The following is a 20,508-nucleotide window of genomic DNA, read 5'->3' on the forward strand; positions in this document are numbered from 1 at the left end:
TGATGCAGCTGATGTGCATGAAGCTTTTTGAAGATATAGAACTACAGAAGTACTAGTGTGAAGGGAAAAAACAACAACCAAGTATCTTTTTATCAAGAAGCTGAATTCACATTTGCTCATGGAGATGCAGAAACGTTGTATATATGCACTTCTTCGTGTGCTTTCTCCTCCTTTCCTTTTGCTTCTCTTAAAAAGGTAGAAGTGGAATTTTTTTGAAATTGTCCATATCAGCTTCAGTTGCTTTTGGTGTATTGTAATCTTCCATCTCCAAAGGATTTTGTTCTTTTTCATTCACAAAGAATGCTCATTCTGATGATGTTTCCTAGTTCAGAGACCAGTTGCTAATACTGAAGATCAGATGATCGATATTAATGTTCTATAGTTAGGACTTCCCTGAAATTAACTTTATTTTCAGGGTCGTGCAAGAAGATGAGATTCTGGGGGGGAATGAGCGTTTTGTTTTCAGAACTTTAAAATTCTGTGCTCTACTCCTACGTGTGCACACATGGCAATGCCTGATGATAGTGTGAAACTAACAGAAAGCAAGTGGACTATGAGCAGAAATGTTAAGACAAGCTTCTGGTGTTGGGAAGAGACATCTGTCTGCACCTCAAGGTCTGCCCTCTGCATATAATGAAAGTTCTGAGCTCTGTGGTACACGTATTCTTTATATTGCAGACGTGAGATGCTCTGCACAGATTATCTAGAGATCTTTCTATCTGCTTTAAAAAACAAACAAGTCTGCAAATAGAAGCATAGGATGAACTCTGTATTGGTGGGCAGGAAACCATCAATTTTCTCACTGATCTTGTGTACTTGACTAAATTGTAAAGGCAATTTGCCTATTTACCCTTAAGTGAAATGCTTTTTGACCAATTAAGTGGACTTGCTAATTACTGAAGGGGCTGCTTTGCTTTTTTTTTTCTTGCTTGATTAGGATTTTTGGCTGCAGTGTGAGTCATTGAGAACAGGAGGGGAATTCTAGAGAAACAGTGGCATCTTTTTAATAGCTTTTGGAAAGGCTTGAGAAGCATCCTCTGAAGCTGAGGCTGAGGTAGCAACGAATCTCTGGAAATGCAGAGAATTGGAGAATGAGCAAATGTGTTAAAAACCTGAACAAAAAGCAGGCGTGCTTGGAGTATCTTGCCTAGTCTGTAAAATGGTGTATGTAGGGACTGCTGCTATCTTAGAGTTCTGTTTCCTACTGTCATTTCTCCACCCCCTTACAAAGAGCTTCAGTATGTTCCTGGGTTGTTTATTATTAGTCTATTTCTTTTGAATGTTATCAAGCCCTAGCATTTCCTACTACTGTGTAACATCATAGTACCTATGATGTTAAATGTGACCAAAGGCTTTCTGAGCATGGCTAGTTGGGAAGAAAGTTAATGCTGTGTGCGAGTTCATAAAGTGTTAGTTTTTCCCTTCACTTTAACCTTTAGAGTAGAAGATTTATGTTTTTAGGAGGTACCATGTGGAAATCTTTCCCTTAGCTCAGGTTTAAGGACAGCAGTATGTTGCTGTATTCCTTCTACGTAGCAATATTATTCTGTTGTGCGTGAAATGACATTGCTGCAGACCCTGAAGCAAAAATGAAAGGTGATGTGTGTAGTTCTTCTGTTTCATGTTTTGGTTATTCACTAATTCTAGTTATAAATTGATGTTTAGGTTTGCAAGAATCGATTGTAGCATAGTGGATCTGTTTTCCTCCCGTACAAACAGCTTGCTGCTTTTATTCTAAAGCTGTTTGAATGATGTTGGTGACAATGGCTACTGTCTTACTAATGAAATTTTGATGGAAGCTTCCCACCTGCTGAATGTGGGGATGAATGCCTTTTTTTTTATGTGGCTTTTGCATGATGACCTTGAACTTTTGCTACTATTTAGAAGTAGCTTTGCAGCATAATGAATGGACGTGCTTCCGTTATCATGCTGATGCTTCCCTTTGTCTTGGTTTATCTGAATTCTCTCAGATAATAGTACAGATGTCTGTGTAGCAGTGTAGAGCTAACTAGAGAAGCAGCTTAATCCCATTTGAAGTGTCTTTAAAGAAAATGTGTTTTTAACTCTTCCTCATGTACGTGAAGCTTCTGAATTGGTGTCAGTCTTTTGGATCCAACAACACTATCCATTATTTCAGTTTAAATCACCCAATATTTGTGAAGTAGAATTCATCTGACAAAATCAGTCTTCAGTAATTTGTGTAAGGATTGAAGTTTAATGAGACTTCTATATAGGAACTCGAAACCATGTGGATCCACTTGAACTCGAAATCATCAATGTGATTCCTGGGTCCATCACCACAGGATTTTGTCAGCAACCTTTATTGGGATTCCTGGGCAGCTTTTTGCCTGCAGGGAGAACATTGTCCTGAGCTGGAATGCTGAAGCAATTGTGCGAGTAGTTGTCAGTGAGTAATGGTAATTCATTTGCATGTCTGGATCCTGGCTTTTTTTGTTCTTTAAAAATGAAAGAAATGACAGGTCAGCATACTGTCACAGGCTTGATGCACCTTGAAAATGGTTGCGGTGCAGTCAAGGTAAACCCCCATAGAGGTTTCTCTTGGTTCACTTCATGGCCTACATCTTTCAGTTACTGAAATAAAAAATATCGTGCTTCACTTGCTCTTCCTCCTCAAGCAGCTTGTGGGTTTTCTCATCCTTGAAGAGTTTTAGGTCCCTAAATTTAACGTGCTTGTAGTTGAAGCCATGTATTTTACAGTGCAGTGGTTTTCTTGCTGCGGTGCTCATCCTGGTGGCTGCTCTTTGGGGTGAGGATCAGTAAACCAAGTTATCTCTGCCCTCATGGATTGAACAGTGCGTGCTAGGTTGAGAAATATTTTTCCCCATACAGTTTAGTCTCTTACCATCTACCTCCTGCTGGAGGAAATGCCTTGGCAATGACACTCATGTATCTGGTAACCACGCCTATGGAGGTTTTATTTTAATAGGGATTCTTCAGTTCTTCCATGACCTGGAGAAATTTATTCATTTATTTTTTAATTGTCAGAATCTAATTTTATTTTTGGGACAAAAGGTGATGCTGCATTCATACAGACCTTTTTAGGGTATGGTAGTTCATGAAGTGTCTTTCCATTTGACCTTGCAAAAATGCACTGCCATCTGCTATTTTGACTCGCTTCATTTAGTCTGTTTCCCTTGACCTGTATCTTTTCTTTTCCTGAGACTGAGCAGGTGCTTGATGCTGCCCTCCTTAAAGGGAGAGATTTATTTTCTGATCAGTAGTTTATGAAGGATTTTTTTCAAGCTTCTCCTTGACTTCCATCCTTCTATTGCTGAAATGTGGGCCCTAATCTGATGTCCCATGTGAACAGCATCTTCTTGCTTTTAACTCTTAACTCCTGTCTTTTATTATTGGTATCTATTGGTCTGTCACACACTTGAGATAACTTACAGCTATGGAACTCAAATAGTTGTGAATATATTTTAAGTGATTTTTCAGGTGTAACTGAATACTAAGATGTGCTATTTCTGCAGCTTGCTCACTGGGTTCTGCTTCTCCTTCCTTCCCAGTCTCTGCCTGCCATTTAATTAAAATATATATGAATGTTAAAATAAATTCTGCTGACTGAATCTGTGGCAGGAGGACTAGATATGACCTCATTAAAATTGATGAATGTTCAGAAATATGTTTGCAGCTTTTAAGTGGATACACTATAGAAATATTGTCAGAGTTTACTTTTAATTGATTTGCAAAAAGCAGAGTTTAAATTTCTTTCCAGAAATCAAAATATAAAGTCTCAATCTAAAGAGACTGAAAACTTTTCCTCTCCTGTTTGATCAATCTTCCTTGATTGATCTTTGGTTTTATCTCTAAACTGAAATACTTTGTAAGAATGTGCACTAAGCATTTCCTTGTTATTTAGATAGAATGGTGTGTTTCTTTTATTTATTTTTTTTAGTGCTAATTAAGTAAGACTTGGGAATGAAATTCTTTCAAATCAGTGAACAAATGCATCGACCCACTGTTATGAGATGTATAGTTAAGGTTTGTTACTTCTTTCTCCCCAGTGAGCACTTGTCCTGCTCATTCACCTTTTTCCTACATGGGGATAGTAATGTTTGCACCAGTGTGGAGATCAGTCAGCATCAACCTGTGTACCTGCTTAGTGAAGAACACCTCACCCTTGCCCAGCAGTCTAACAGCCCTTTTCAAGGTAGGTTTTCCTGGTCACTAATGTCTGTTAAAATAAATCAGTCCTTTGGATTGTTCAAAATGGATTTCTGGTAGAGGATGGGAGAGCAGGCACAGAGATGTTGTGTGTTGTGCTCTACTCAAATGTCTGCTGTATTGACATAGCTAGTTAACTCATTTGGTATATCTCAGATCTTCTGCAGGTGGATGATTTCCATATTCCTCTTATGGCGTGTTGCCCAATAATGATGATATATGGCACAGTAAATTTAATACCCAAGTACTGTCCTATTGGTGACTCGAGTATTTAGCTTTTTCATCAGTGTTTTTCAACGTGCTTTATAACTCCCACGTACCTTCCTTGGCTCCTATTTTAGAAGTCCATTTCTGACCTGACTTACTTAATCTATTCACTCCCCTTCCCCCCCTTTTTTATTTGGCTCTCCCTTGCCTGTAAATTCCTTTGGTTCCACCAGCAGATGCAGGCTATGCTCTCGAAGACAAAGGAGCGATGGGGCCTGAGTCTGGTTAGTGGGCTGTTTGATCATTCCCTATGTTAGACACACTTATTTTGGCTATAGAAATCACTTCTCCTGCATGACCACGTGCTGCCCTTGTTTATTAATGCTCAGTGTCCAAACTTGCTTTCTTGAATGCAATTTAACCACAGCTGTGCTTTCCTAATATGGACAAGACTAAACATGAAACGGATTTCTTCCTTCTATATATGTGGCATTGTTGTAACAGTACCCAACAGAACAAAAGGATGGGGAAACACCTTAACTCTGTCAGAATTCAAGATGGTCCTCTTTATCCCACCTGTGTATTGCAGAGTCTATGCTGGCCAAGATCAAAACTTGATTGCTGCTTGTTTAAACAGATTAATTGGTAATTGTTATTGTAGTAACTTGATTCTTACAGTACACGTATATTTAACCATGCATACACGTTGCCTACAACTTGTGCCATGTAGTAAAATGTGATCAGGTTGCATTCTGACTTGCCAGTGGTAAGTTGTTAATTTGGTGTGGCTGAAATAACACTAATGCTGTTTTAATGGGCAAGTGCAAATTTTGGTTAGATACAATCTAATTTATTTCTATTTATCTTTTTAGTTATTCTAAGTCCCTTTGGATTAAATGGCACGCTCACAGGGCAGTCATTCAAGCTTTCTGATTCATCTACAAAGAAGCTTATTGGTGAATGGAAACAATTCTATCCTGTCACTTCGAACTTGAAGGAGGGGTCTGAGGAAAAACAAGAAGATATGGATTGGGAGGATGATTCTTTAGCTGCTGTTGAAGTCCTTGTTGGTATGTCCTCTCATTACCTTTTAATTACTGAAATTAACAGATTAGGCATAAAAGTTCTAAATGTGAATGTGACCCCATTTCATTCTTTTGCAACTATTTGTGAGCATTTTGCTTTTCTAGTTATTTCTCAATCCCATTTAAAACGAGTGGCTACTGAAATTGGGTTCTGCAGACCTAGTGGGTGAGGTATTTTAGCGTGTGCCCTTAGAAGCAAGGACTGTTGTTTTTATATTATAAACAAAACAGAAAAAGCAAACAAACTGCTGTACTATCACTGTTGGCATCTGAGATGCATCAAACACATGTTGTGCTGTTTCAGAATCTGTGCAAATCCAAACAGAACAGACATGCCTTTCAGGGATTTCTTCAAAACCACAATCCTAAAGAACTTAATGTACTCAAGCACTGCATTTATCTGCCTCTGTTCCTAAAGTGTAAGCTCCTGGGACACAGTAGTTTGTTTGTCTATGGTGGGCTATTGACCTCTGATTGCCAACTAATGTAATCGTTTCTCTGTAGTAAGTGTTACGAGCTTGTATTGCAGTGGTGGCTGGAGACCATTGTGCTGATGGGGACAGGGGTCTTGTTGGTTTTATATGATAGTTAAAACTATTGTCTTCAATTTTCTTTATAAATAAAGATAAACTCAAGTAGTTGTATGTACAGCCACAGACAACCTTATCATACATAAAAACCCATTTTTATTCACTCCATATATAACAAAGCATTAAAGTAATGATGATAGCAGACTTCTTGTGCAAGGTTTGGTGCAGGCCAGGTAAATCTAAGAGCAACTGGTAAGGTGATCCTTCTGTTGGCTATTTTAAATGTATGTTGTTGGTGAACAACTGTAAAATAGGCATGCTTTTTATTTTTCCTTATTAGCTGGTGTGCGAATGGTGTATCCAGCGTGCTTCGTCCTAGTTCCCCAAACAGACATCCCTGCTCCTAGTACTGTTGGGACGTCTCACTGTTCAACTACTTGCTTGGGTGTCCACCAAGTGCCTGCTTCCACACGAGATCCTGCCATGTCCTCAGTAACTTTGACTCCTCCGACATCCCCTGAGGAAGTTCAAACAGGTACAATGCAACTTGCTTCTTGTAGATGTTTTGATGGCTGCTGCTTTAGATCAAGCAGTGCTTGGAAAGGATTCAGATGTTCCCTGTATGACCAACTTAATAAAAAAATTGATTTTGTTAACAATATTTTGTTTGCACAGTCTGTTGTGGGAAAAACAACTTTTGTATTTTTATTCTTTGGTTTGGGGCAAAATGAACTTGGACGTTTTTGTAGGTGGGTAGAATGAGGGCTGCTTTTATATCTGATGCTGTACTTAAATATTCTGTCTTTTTTTTTTTTGATTGGTTATAATTAAAAAGGTGCTTATTTTCCCAGATGTCCCAGTGTTGTTTGAATTGAGCTAATAGTGGTTGTAAGTGTATCGCATCATTGCTTAAAACTCGTTCCTTTGGTATTGCTTTTCAGTTGATGCTCAATCTGCCCAGAAGTGGGTGAAGTTTTCTTCAGTTTCTGATGGATTTATCTCTGACAGCACTAGTCATCATGGTGGGAAAATACCTAGAAAACTAGCCAATCAAGTGGTGGACAGAGTTTGGCAGGAATGCAATATGAACAGGACGCAGAACAAGTATGTACTCCCTTTGTGAAAAGGAAGGAAATGTGGTATTTTGTGTGCACTGTAGAAAGAAGCTCTGGTAAATATGCTGTGACTGCTAGTTGGGAGGTGTTCTACTGTTATAACACATTTTAAAGGAGTGAATTGATTTCTTACTAGTGGATTGCTTATCTCAAAGTTGAATATGTTAGTGAATGGTTATGTGTGACTTCTTTGCTGAATCTTATGTCACAAAACCGTTCTTGAGGCTTGACAAAAGATAAGGAGAGAATATGTGCTGATCTCAAATAACTCTCCCGTACTGAATCACAGGCGGAAATACTCTGCTACATCAAACAGCTTGTGTGACGAAGAGACAGCTGACAAGGTAGCATCCTGGGATTTTGTTGAAGCCACGCAGAGGACAAATTGCAATTGTTCAAGGTACGGTACTCAGCAGACTCACAGTTAATTTCAGTCAAGTTTCACTCTTGCAGAATGTTTATCTTTAGGTGACGGAAGTGTTGCAAAGGCACAAAACATGTCTGATTTAAAATTGTGACAGTTATTACCTTGCAAATTGAGCATCAGGATATTCAAAATTTATGTCTGGAGGGTGTAGCATGTTGAAAGAAATGCAATTTTTTGTTTTAACTTTTGATTTTTAACATGAGCTGTGTGTTTCGTAACTTTCCTAGTTACAAGAGTGGCAGAGAATACCCAGGCCCTAAGGATGTACACTCAGTTCAGTAGCATCATCCAACACATTTAATTCTAAGCTTTGTTGTTTTGTATCACTCATTCTGTTAGATCATCCTGAAAGTTGTTTCCTGAATTGGAAGCTGAAATGTTTAATCTCAAGTGCATTTATACTGGGGAGGGGGGAAAAAAAGGAACAGATTAACTGTATTAATGCAGTAGAGACATGAAAACTTTCTCAGAGGTAAATAGCTACAAAAGGTGTAAAATATTTTGTGGCTTTTGTGGGACTGAGAGCTTCTAACTCCTTTAAGGGGAGACTTACACAACGCTATTGTTTTGCATTGATGCTCGAGTCCAAGAAGTTACTTGCTAATTCTTACTTTTTCTATTGATGGAAGTGAAAAGCAACATTTTGCTCACATAACTATCTATTTCTGTTATAACTGTCTTTGAGGATTAAGTGCATGTTGGGCTCATACAACAGCCTTTTCTTTTTAAAGTCTGTATTCTGAGTTATTGCAATGATACTCCAATCATTCAAATTAAGTTCTGGTCAGAGGCAGCTTCATTTCAGAGTAGTATCCATTTCAGACTTCTATGATCACCTGTTTAATGACTTAGTCAGGTCTTACACAGTGAAAAAGCCACGATAGGCATATTTGAAAGATTAACGTGAAGTCTTTTCCCCTATGTTAATTCTGCAGGCACAAAAATCTCAAACCAAGAAATTCAGGTCAACAGGGCCAGGCACCACCTGTGGGCCAGCAACAGCAAGCAGCTCCAAAGCACAAGACAAATGAGAAGCAAGACAAAGGGGATAAGCCACAAAAACGCCCTTTGACTCCTTTTCATCATCGTGTATCTATCAGTGATGATGTTGCCATGGAGGCAGATTCGGCAAGTCAGAGGCTTGTGATGACTGCACCAGACAGCCAAGTGAGATTTTCAAATATCCGAACTAATGATGTAGCAAAGACTCCTCAGATGCACAGTGCTGAAATGCATAATGCTGAAATGGCAAATTCACCTCAGCCGCCGCCACTTAGTCCTCACCCGTGTGATGTAGTTGATGAAGGGGTAACTAAAGCTCCTTCTACTCCTCAAAGTCAACATTTCTACCAGATGCCAACGCCAGATCCCTTGGTTCCCACAAAAACAATGGAAGACAGACTTGATGGCTTGTCTCAGCCTTTTCCAGCTCAGTTTCCTGAAGTAATAGAGCCTACGATGTATATTGGTACTGCAGTGAATTTGGAAGAAGATGAAGCTGATACTACTTGGAAGTATTATAAAGTTCCAAAGAAAAAGGATGTGGAATTCTTACCACCTCAGCTTCCAAATGATAAGCTGAGAGATGATCCAGTAATACCTGCTGGACAGGAGAACGTAACATCAGTTACAGAGTAAGTAATACTTAAAGTTACAGTAATAATGTGAGAAAGTGAGGGAAGTGAAAGACCAAAGGCAGTAGTTTCTCCTAATAAACGAGCTTGACACTAAAGTATAATGTTGCTCTTATCAGCTTGAGCAGTGTTGCTGAGTGAGCCTTGCTTTCAGTGCTGTCTGTACACAAGAATGTAATACTTGTGAAATGTGGGCATGAGGCACAGTCAAATATGTAGTAAGACTGTCCAGCTTTTCCTTGTTATAACTCTGAATTAGCAGATGATAATGAATGTTATTTTTCTGCTCGAAGATGACTCTGTAGCCAAATTATTCCCGTTTGGGACTTACGGTCCCAAACAGTTCTGTTCTTGTCTTTATTCTTTAATTTTGAAAGCTGGTTATTTAAATGGCTGGGAACAATGAAGGAGCTAATCTGCTTTCCTGGAAGACATTAACTCTAATATGGATGATGACTCCTTTCTAATACCAGAAATTTCTCACGAGTATATAACATAAACTGATGTTCTTGCTGTGACTTGGGTTTGTTGCTCAATAGACTTAAGGACTTGAGGTTATCATTCAAAGGGAACAAGTGACCAGTGTGTGTCTGCTCTTAATGTTTTGGGCCTCAGATCATATGGGAAACCCCTATTCATTGAACCAAGTGTGTTTAAATTGAGTCATGCTAGTTCCTTCTTAAAACCACAGCCTTGCAGCTACAGGAAATGTCTGGCATCTTGGAATTCTTTGTATTTTTGCTTAAGCTGATATTTTGGTGGTTTATTGTCTGAGTGTTGATAAATTGTGAAGCTTAGTGGCAAACAAGGGAAAACAACAATGGTGTTTTTAGTGTTAAGACTTGTATTGATTCCGTCAAAGCAGGGGTAGCTGTATGAGTTTTGTTTTGCTGTGGAGTGAATCAGTGTGTTTTTGCTCTCCCAGTTAAAGCGAATAACCAAACCCTAAAACAGCCACCACTGGCAAAAATTAAAACCAAACAAAAGCCAACAACAGCAAGCAGTTTAAGAAAACCACCAAAGCCTCTTAGCTTTGTGCTGTCTCCTTTGCTGTCAAACTGCTGGAGAAATCCTTCCTGTCATCCCTCTTACCTCACTTCCTCGTGAGGACACACAGCTTGAAGTGGGAATGCTGCAGGATAAGGGTGGTAATGGGAAGCAACAGGTGCTGATAGGGCTGCAAATAGCAGTGTAAGTTTAACAGGATGCAGACGTGGGTGCAGAGGTGACAAACTTTGGTTTAGGGGTGTGATCTATGGCCAAAAAAATTCATCATGAGTGCACGAAGAACTGCCTCTGCCAACTCAATTGCTGTCAATTATTTTGATCCATAATTGTGTTTTTGCTCAGGTGGAAGGAGAATCTCAGTGTGACTGATACTCAAATTGAGTTCCCCTCCACCCCCAGGACACGGTGTGCTTAATTTGTGATAGAGCTGAAGCAGCTCCTTGCAAGGCTGAAAATTGGTGTGGCTTTTCTGTTCCACTGCTGGCAGTGGAAAGCTACAGAGAGCAGTCATGTTGAATTTGCTGCATAGGAAAGCTGTGAGAAGAAATGTGTATACTGTGTCTGTTGTCGTACGCATGTTGTAAGCCATATCTTCTATCTGATTAAGAATTTACATTAGCCAGTTTTTTCACAGCTTTTTCAAGATATGAATTTATAGGATTTTTGTGGTTTTTTTTTTCCCTCTGAATTAATTCCAGCCAGCCAAAGACTTGCTTAACTTAAGGTTTTTCTTTTTTTCCATTCAAGAAATGACCTTTCTTTTCATGGTCCATAGCTTGATTTTTACCAATTTATTAAATGTGTGTATTTTCTCCCAAGTGTTTTACCATTAATTTATTTTCCTCTGTGCTTATCAGAAAATACTGGAAGCTGCTGTTTTTCCTAGAAAGCTGTCTTCCAACTCTTCCTTCCACGGGATTTATAGAGGATGAAGTGCTCAGCTCTGAGTGCTACTCCATACATAAATGCCAATGGTTCTTGACATGAAGCCACGCTCGTTGCGCTGTTGGCTGGGGGTAGTGGTGTTAAAGATTTTATTGGGGCTGTTGCCATGACCAGCATAGATGGATTTGATGTTGCTGGCTGTGAGGTGTTTCTTTGGAAAGCTTATTTCTAGGACTGACAGGGTATAGCTGCCACTGTGTCCTTTTGCAGACTACTTCAGTTGACAGGCAACGTACAAGGCAGTGAGGAAGCTCTTCAGGAATCACTGTGCATCTTTCTATACAGAATTTCAAGGTCCATGTGTTTGAACTGTTCTGTAGTACTTATCTTGCTTTCTGGTCTCCTGAAGGAGAAATCTAAGCCTTATCCAGACCTCCAGATAGTATCTGGATAGTATGTAGGCAGTCAAAGCCAAGCCCTGCTGACTGTGAGGGGCATTAGTTTTCTAAGAGATAGCATTTCCTTCTCAGTAGTGACTTAAGCATGTAAAGAATAGATGAGTTGGAACCAGTGTCTGGACTCAGTACCTGTGATCTTCATTCTTGGAAAATGCATTTTGATTTCATTTGTCAAATCTCTGTGAGTGCTTCTTACTGGCTGTTCTGCGTCAGTTGTCAAGTCAATTTTTGGCTCCAAGTTGGACAAAAAGAAAAATGCTGACAATGAGAAATCTGTTTGTTAGTAAATCAGATATGGATGTGTTGTGACCTTCGTGTGATGTTTTTAGAAGTGATATAAATGACCACTAAGTGTCACACGTGTGTAGTTATTTCTTGGGATTTTTGAATAAGCCTGACTTAATTTCCAACAGAACACTGATGTGCATTGTCTGTTGGTTAGACGCAGCCAGGTGTTATGGGAAAGGTTGACATACTGTCTTTCTGTGTATTATTAAATGCTCAGGAATTCTTAAAATATGGAAAACTCAAGTTGAACCACTTCTTTCTGAACATTTGTTTAGGTGTGGATGGGGAACGGCAATGTGTAATTTTCTAACCTGGTGAGTTTCTTTCAGTGGCTATGGACTGTTTAATCCATTTGTACTTCATCATAAATGACAGCTATAGCCTGGGATGAATTACTAATCTTTATCTGGGTTGACAATGCTTGAGGAGAGCTGGTCAGAATGAGTCACAGTGCTGGATCTGACGTGTGTATGGAGGATGAATTACATGACTAATGATTTTGTCTTTTTCCCAAAAAGTTTTTTGAAGCTGGAGTGGAAGGGAAGAAAGGGGGAAGGAAAGATTAAGTTGCTTTTGTAAAGGGCTGCGTGGCAGCAAGATTATTTGCACATAAGTGACAAATAATATCTTGTCCTTTTTCATCTGTGCAGATTAATGGTGCAATGTAGGAAGCCTTTAAAGGTTTCGGATGAACTGGTGCAACAGTATCAGAGTAAAAACCAGTACCTAGCAGCAGTAGTGTCAGAAGCTGACCAGGAACCTGAAATTGATCCTTATGCCTTCGTCGATGGTGATGTGGAGTTCTTATTTCCTGATAGCAAAAAAGATCGACAGAACATTGAGAGGGAAACTGGGAAGAAACACAAGGTAAGGGAGCAACAGTATGGATCAGTGATTGAAAAACTGCTTTAGTCACTAAATACAGTCTTAATCCTTCTCTTATATGTTTAGAAGTACATTTAGAAAAATGTATTCAAGCAGAAGTAAGCGATGAAAGGAAGCAGTGTTCCCTCAATGGCTGGCACACTGGTGGTGCTGTTGCACTGGGGCTGATGGCTTGTACTGGGAGAACACTCCTGAATCCCAACAGAGATGCACTTATCTGGAAATGGGTGATAGCAGATGCTAGTGCAAGGGCACAAACCAAGGCAAATGCTTTGCTCATGTGCAGAAAGGTCGAGAGTAGCTGGGGTAACTCAGAATAGTTGCCTGGAAAGTGGATTGTACTTTTTTTTGTTGTTGTTCTATTTTAGCTAATACTGGCTAGGTGAGGCTGTCTTTAAAGCAGAAGAACCACCTGCTTCCCTACACCTCCAAAAAGGGAGAAAATACAGAGGTGTTGGGAGCTTGCAATAAGTTCACTTACTAGGACTACTTCTTTGTCATATGCTCTTCTGGTATTGAGAGTTTCATTAGTAATCACTAGTATAGTTAATTTATAGCATTGATGTAACGTGCTATTTTTCAGGAAGGTGTTGTAGCAAGAATCCACAGCTTGCTTTTTAAATTTAAAATGTCTATCCCCAAGACAAAAGCTACAGTTTATGCTCTTATCTTCCCCTCTTTGTATTGATAGCACATTGCCTGTGCTGCAGACCTCCTTCTCCCTGAGCAAGTACCACTAACCAGACCCCTAGGCTACACCTTCTTCAGCTAGAAGGCTAATGAGAACCTGATCCTTCTGATACATGCAAGAATTCCCATAGGGAGATGAAGTGTCCTTCACCCCAACTGATTTTAAGCAGAGTTTTCTACCTTTTTCTTTAATAGGCTGAGGATGGTACATCTGGTGTCACAGTTCTATCCCATGAAGGAGAGGATGCAATGTCTCTGTTTAGCCCTTCTGTCAAGCAAGGTAAAGGGGCTTTTTTTCCTTTCTTCTTATTGTGGTGTATTAATGATCACTTGAATAGTCAATAGCCAGTAGTAGTCTGCAAAGTTTGTACTTTGATACGTATTAACCCTCTGCCTTCAGAGTTCAGAATCTGCTCAGTAACACATTGTACTTGTTGAACCCTGCAAATAAAAGATGGCTATGGAACCCAAATGTAATGAAGTTGCAGGGATGGATCTCACTTATGTTCTCAGTATCACTCAAGTATCTTACACATTTTCTTATTTCTCCTTGTCTTTCTAAACTGTTATTGGAATGTGGTTTAATTTTGTTTATCACCAGTGTTTCTGTAATGTTTTTCTTTATAGATGCCCAACGTATTGCTGCTCATGCCCGCACTGCATCGACTAGCCTGATCCACGAGACAGACTTGGTGGTCTCTTACACTGACCTTGACAATCTCTTCAATTCTGATGAGGATGAGTTAACAGTAAGTGATGTGCAAAAGTAATGGCAGCTGCTAGACAAAAAACTGCAAGGAAAGTGTGTGTGTTGGTTTTTAGGAGGTTCCAACACACGTGAATAAGCAAATGTCATGATTCCTCTGTAGCAGATACACTGTTCTGATTGGCACATACAATTGTTTTTGATACACAAGGTTAAAAGCTTGTTTGTATCTTCATATGCAGTCAGCGTATGCCTCTGGGATTCATATGTCTAGTTATAGTTTCACAGATCTGGCAGTGATCCTCATGCTCTTTTCCTGTGGCCTAGGTACTGTTTAACTTGTCAATATGGGTGATACTGCAACATAACAAAATCATTAAGGAAAAGAGGAATTTTAAATGTAGACGTTCTGCTGAATAAGATGCTTCATTGCAGTAGTTATTTTTTTAGTGCAGTTTCTCTTTCAGTCTCCAATGGTTCTGAACTCATTATCTTTACAGGTCTGTTTCAGTACTGTTAGTAATCAGTTGTCTTTTTGGAGTTGGACTTTGTTCAGTTAATAAATCTATATTCCCTTACTCAAACAAAATACCCATCAACTTGAATGGGAGCCATGTGAAGGATCTTAATAGCCATCAAAGGTCATTACTATATAAAGCACGAAGCAAATGTATTTGCTTTTCAACACGGAGACTCATATTTTCTGTAGATTTTCGTATTGTCTAAACATTGTAAAATATCTTGTTTTAATTTCAGTGGCATTTCTTCCCTGTACCTCTTGTTCCAGGAATTGTTTCTCTATCTATTCTATGCCTGTCCCTGTGGTGTACCATCAGTAATGTTATCGTGGCTTTGGGAGTGCATATGTTTTATCTGAGAGATTGTAGGTAGCCCTTACTTGGTATTTTTTTCTTGAATGTGTCTGAACAGGCTGAAGTTACTTTATAACTGGGCGTTCATTTTAATAGCATTGTGATTTTATGGGAGAGCATTCTGAGTTACAAATGCAAAGGCAAGTGTAACCCCAAATACTAAGTGCTGGGCTTATTTTACTTCGTTTATAGTCCCAGCTTTGTATGCTCACTACACGTGAGATTTCCAGTTAGCAGGAAAAATGAACGTGTTTGTGTCTGACGTGATTTTATTGCAATACTTCTTCCCTAGCCTGGATCTAAAAGAACAGTGAATGGTGCTGATGACAAATCCAACTGCAAAGAGGCAAAAGCAGGAAATTTAGATCCACTGTCATGCATAAGTAAGCTTTATTTTCTTCTCTAATTAGAATACTAGCTTTTAAACATTTAATTGCTAATACGCTGTGGGAATTTGGAAGCATATGCTTCCTTTGCCCTACTGAAATATTAAGACAAAGGAAATAACTCCAAATGTTGTTGTATTCTAAAGCCTACTTCTAATCTGAAATTAGGCACTGCAGATCTCCATAAAATGTATCCAACTCCACCTTCTTTGGAACAACACATCATGGGATTTTCTCCAATGAACATGAATAATAAGGAATATGGCAGTATGGACACTACACTTGGAGGAACAGTACTTGAAGGGAATAGTTCCAGTATGGGAGCTCAGTTCAGAATTGAAGTAGACGAGGGTTTCTGCAGCCCCAAACCTGCTGAAATAAAGGTAAGTGGTGTTGATAGCTCTGATGTTTCTAATGGTGTTGTTCAATCTATTAATTAATCCCGAATAAGAACAGTGGAAAATTACATACAATCAATAACTTGTGTCCTGTGTTATGCAGAGCTAGGTAACACGCATCTAGAAAACTATATATACTGTCTTACCATTTTAACTTCAAGAAAGTATAGTATCTAATTATCCATCAGTAAATTTAAGAAACGCATGTTGTTAATTTTAGCTCATGGCTTGCTTTGTATTGCTGTATCATTTCTGAGTGCAAATGATAGGTGTGTAAATCTCAACTTTTATTCAGTCACTTTTTTTTTGGAAGCGTTTTACTGGCTGATACCATCTAATTCTCATGTCTAACTTCCAGGACTATTCTTATGTTTATAAACCTGAGAACTGCCAGGCCTTAGTGGGATGTTCTATGTTTGCACCACTGAAGACTCTTCCCAGCCAGTGTCTCCCTCCCATCAAACTGCCAGAAGAGTGCATTTATCGCCAGAGTTGGACTGTGGGAAAGCTGGATTTACTTCCTCCAGGACCTGCCATGCCATTCATCAAAGATGGGTATGACTTAGCTTTAATCTTTGTGAGACTTTGAGTTATTGACAACACAGAAAGTACTCTATCATTTTATTTTATTTTTTTGTAAAGGTCTAACAAGAAAAATTTACGAAGGCACTGTGTTCAGACAACTGTCAGGAGATTAAAAGAAATATTTACACTTAAGCCTTCCTGCGAGAGACCATCTTCTAAATGGCTTCTTAACTATGCATGCATCTTATTTGTTGTCTCATGTTAAGGTTTCTTGGGGAAGCTTGATGGTGTTAAGTCCAGTGTTTTAATAAGTAGTGGAGATGGTAACAATCAGGATGCATGTGAACTTGGGATTTTTGTTTGTTTTTTGCAGTGGTGTTGTAGGTATGGTGAAGGCTTCATAGGTGGTTCTTCTGTTCCTTAAATTATTTTCTTGAATAGCAATCATCTCAGCCATACTGGGACCAGAAAAACATTTCTTTTGGTTGAAATCTATGCCTGGTGTTACTGGTAACACTAGTATTGCAGTAGGCATTCTTGTAAGCTGCATTTGGTAGTGATGGTTTTGCTGGCAGCTCTTGAAGAAAATATTTATTCCTCCTACTATCCTTCAGTAGTAGCTTCTACAGACAGATCAGGCAACAAGGAGGCCATGTGTTTATCAGAAAAAGTGTGAATTTTGATTTGTGTGGAAATACTGTTGCTGCTTCTATTAAGGCCATTCATAAGCAGTATGATCCCAAGTCTCATCAGTCTTACAGGTCTTTGGAGTTATTCAGCTGTTTAGGGAGGAAGAAAGGAAGTTAAATGTTTCCAGGTGATACTTTCCTCGTGGATCTAGCTCCACCTGCTATTGGTATACCCGGTATGTTTTGTTAGTGTTGTGTCTCAAAACAGCTTTTAAATAAAACATGAAAGGGAGAAGGTGCCCTTTAGACTTCATGCATCTGTAGAACTTGTAACTTGTACTGTCTACACTTGTTTCCTGGAAGCTTTGTGGAAAGAAAAAGACAAGAGAGGAGGAGGGGATGGATTCTTTAACGGCTCTGACAATGGAAATTCTGCAAAGTCATTTAGAACAAACACTCTTGAAGTTCCTTAGGGAAAGAAAATCCTTCAGTAGATTGTGAAAGACTACTTCAAAAAAGCAAATATTAATTAGGAAGGTCCTTGTTTAGCAATTTGACTTGACTTCTTGGTTTTGAATTTTATTTAAAGTATTTCTTTCTTCTTGTGGCTCCAATCAGTGACGGAAGCACTATGGATCAAGAGTATGGCCCTGCATACACACCACAAACTCATACTCCGTTTGGAATGCCCCCTGGTAGTGCACCGCCCAGTAATGGTGGAGCTGGAATTCTCCCTTCTCCTTCCACCCCTCGTTTCCCAACTCCCAGAACACCAAGGACTCCTCGGACTCCTCGTGGAGCTGGTGGACCTGCAAGTGCACAGGGTTCAGTCAAATATGAGAACTCTGATTTATACTCACCAGCTTCCACACCGTCGACATGCAGACCACTGAATTCTGTTGAACCTGCAACCGTGCCTTCCATTCCAGAGGCACACAGTCTGTATGTGAATCTCATCCTCTCAGAATCTGTAATGAATCTCTTTAAAGACTGTAACTTTGACAGCTGCTGCATATGCGTTTGCAATATGAACATCAAAGGTGCTGATGTTGGAGTTTACATTCCCGATCCAACACAAGAGGCCCAGTATCGGTGTACCTGTGGTTTCAGTGCTGTTATGAATAGGAAGTTTGGCAACAGTTCTGGACTGTTTCTTGAAGATGAATTGGATATTTTAGGACGTAACACAGAGTGTGGCAAAGAAGCAGAAAAACGCTTTGAAGCTCTCAGAGCTACTTCTGTTGAACATGGCAGTGGAGGACTGAAAGAACCGGAGAAACTGCCTGATGAGTTAATACTGTTGCTGCAAGATCAATGCACCAACTTGTTCTCACCATTTGGAGCAGCAGATCAAGATCCTATTCCCAAAGTCGGTGCTGTTAGCAACCTGGTACGTGTAGAAGAAAGGGATTGTTGCAATGACTGCTACTTAGCCTTGGAACATGGACGCCAGTTCATGGACAATATGTCAGGAGGGAAAGTTGATGAAGCACTTGTGAAAACGACTTGCTTGCACCACTGGTCAAAAAGAAATGGTAAATATTGAAAACAGCTTAATTACTCCTTGTCCACCTATGAACTTTTTTTTCCCGTGTTTTTCTTGTTGGTTATTGGATACTTAAAAAACAGTTTTCCCACCTGCATGCTTATGTGTTTGGAACAGCATTACATGTTTGAACTGTGTTCAGGACGATGACTCTTTTTAGCTCTCTGTACACCAAGCAAAGTGTAGGCCTTGGCTACCATCCGTTGTCTAATTCTAATATTGCACACGTCAGTAAAGACCACGGTAACTGTCCACAGTGCTTTCACTAGGCTTGCTCCTTTAAAGCAACTCGTGGTGACTGCATCCACAGAAGTTCTGTGGAGTGAGTGATGTAGGAAAGTGTAGGTGGTTCAAATGGGGACTGTGCTGTGAAAGGCTACTGTGGTGGAGTGAAATGAGTGTGATTCAGCTGCCTTCTGCCCCTGTAAGAGGGGGTGGTTGTTTAATGGTGTGTGTGGTAAACAGTGCTGCTTTGTGGCCTTTGCTGTATATTGCATCTACCAAAGGCTCTTGAACTTTTCTTTCCATGCCTTGTCTACTAACACTTTGTCTCACAGAGCACCCTTGCCTATGTGTATTTGCTTATCTACCTCTCCAGTAGCAATCCAATCTTTCAAGTAGCAGCTATAGCCAGGTAAACAGTAAAACGTGAAACTTGGTGAAGTTAGGTGCAGTTAATAGTCACTGCTGAGGGCAAAGAGGATGAACAGGAATGCACGAGTGGGTTTCTGTGTATTCATGGGGCACTAACATTTATTAAGTCCCTGGTTCTGGATAAATCAGTGCTTTCAGGTACCCAGGAGAAAGAAGGCTTGGTATTGGTGCTTAGGATGTAAAGATATCAAGATGCTTTTTAAAGGAAAGCTGTGAAACTGTAGCCCTTACAAATTCTGTGTCAGTTTTTTATTCTTCAAGTTTGTGTGTTAGTTTACATATAGTGGTGGGAAGCTGATGAAATGGGCTATGTGTGAAGCTTCTCTTGACTTCACTGGAGTGAGCACTGGGTGGCAGTCTGCCTAAATCTCCTTGTTAGGAGGGGAAAATGCTGCAGTTTTTAACTTGTACAGCGTGATGGGGTGGTTGGTTTGTTTTGTTTTGTGATTTAGAGCAAGAAGTGAAAATACTAAGATATTAAGGCTTTTGGGGGGAGAAACTATACAGACCAGAAACAGTTTGTTGTTCTTAACTGGCTGATTGAGGAAGAAGAAAACTCTAAATCTGGGTACTAAACCTCTGTCTTGGCCTTTGGCTGACCTGCATGGACTGCACGTGCATTTTGGAAGAAAGCAGTCATCTAAAACCAAGGCATCTTGGGATCCAGACCCGTGAAAGGTTGTGGCAGACCTTGACAGCTTTCTTCTTTGTCCCTTTCAGTTGTGGACGTGAGCATGCAGTGTTCCCAGGACATCCTTCGTATGCTCCTCTCGCTCCAGCCCGTTCTTCAGGACGCCATTCAGAAGAAGCGCACGGTGCGGTCGTGGGGTGTGCAGGGCCCTCTCACGTGGCAGCAGTTCCACAAAATGGCTGGCAGGGGCTCTTATGGTAAGCTGCTGTGTGGGCTCCTGTCTGTTGGTCTCTGCTGGATCCGGCCACCAAACCTCACTGTCTGGATGCTGCCCAGCCTATTGGGATTCTGAGCAGCATTTGGCCCTTTCTTCATACTAATGAGAGCCATTAGACTGGGGAGAATTCTTCTCCTTTACAGGAGCAGGAAATACTTTTTTAAACAGTAAATGAGTTGAAAGTGTGTGCTTCAAATTGACAACTGTGCTGCTTGTATACATCTGATGCTTGTTGAAGTGAGGGACTGAAATGACAAAGATGGGTTTCGTGTTGAAAATACAGCAGCTACTAAATATTAGCTTTGAAGTACTTGATAAAGTGTGCTTTATTGATCAGTAGTTTCAGAGTTATGGTGAAGACCTGAGGTCATCCAGTGTGCCAAACAGTTGGAGTAGCCAACATGTGATGCATGTTTACAGATAGAAAGTCAACCTGGTGCACTCACCTGAAGGTTTAAACCCTGATTTTGTTAGCATGTGTGAG

General features: G+C 39.9%; 1 protein-coding gene across 1 annotated transcript in view; it reads left to right on the forward strand.

Annotated features, from left to right (window-relative positions):
- Positions 1-20,508, forward strand: part of MED13 (mediator complex subunit 13) — a 47,925-nt gene that overhangs the window by 19,034 nt on the left and 8,383 nt on the right. The window contains exons 4-17 of the mRNA XM_065732028.1: positions 4,029-4,174; positions 5,268-5,465; positions 6,351-6,545; positions 6,952-7,114; positions 7,415-7,525; positions 8,488-9,186; positions 12,476-12,692; positions 13,596-13,680; positions 14,028-14,149; positions 15,271-15,361; positions 15,533-15,747; positions 16,121-16,317; positions 17,535-18,451; positions 19,837-20,004. Of these exons, the coding sequence (XP_065588100.1) occupies positions 4,029-4,174; positions 5,268-5,465; positions 6,351-6,545; positions 6,952-7,114; positions 7,415-7,525; positions 8,488-9,186; positions 12,476-12,692; positions 13,596-13,680; positions 14,028-14,149; positions 15,271-15,361; positions 15,533-15,747; positions 16,121-16,317; positions 17,535-18,451; positions 19,837-20,004 (3,524 nt within the window). The remainder of the gene's footprint in view (positions 1-4,028; positions 4,175-5,267; positions 5,466-6,350; positions 6,546-6,951; positions 7,115-7,414; positions 7,526-8,487; positions 9,187-12,475; positions 12,693-13,595; positions 13,681-14,027; positions 14,150-15,270; positions 15,362-15,532; positions 15,748-16,120; positions 16,318-17,534; positions 18,452-19,836; positions 20,005-20,508) is intronic.

Source organism: Cyrtonyx montezumae, unplaced genomic scaffold (assembly GCF_038088225.1).
Source record: "Cyrtonyx montezumae isolate F1298 unplaced genomic scaffold, pur_monq_1.0 scaffold_15, whole genome shotgun sequence".
Classification (NCBI taxonomy): Eukaryota; Metazoa; Chordata; class Aves; order Galliformes; family Odontophoridae; genus Cyrtonyx; species Cyrtonyx montezumae.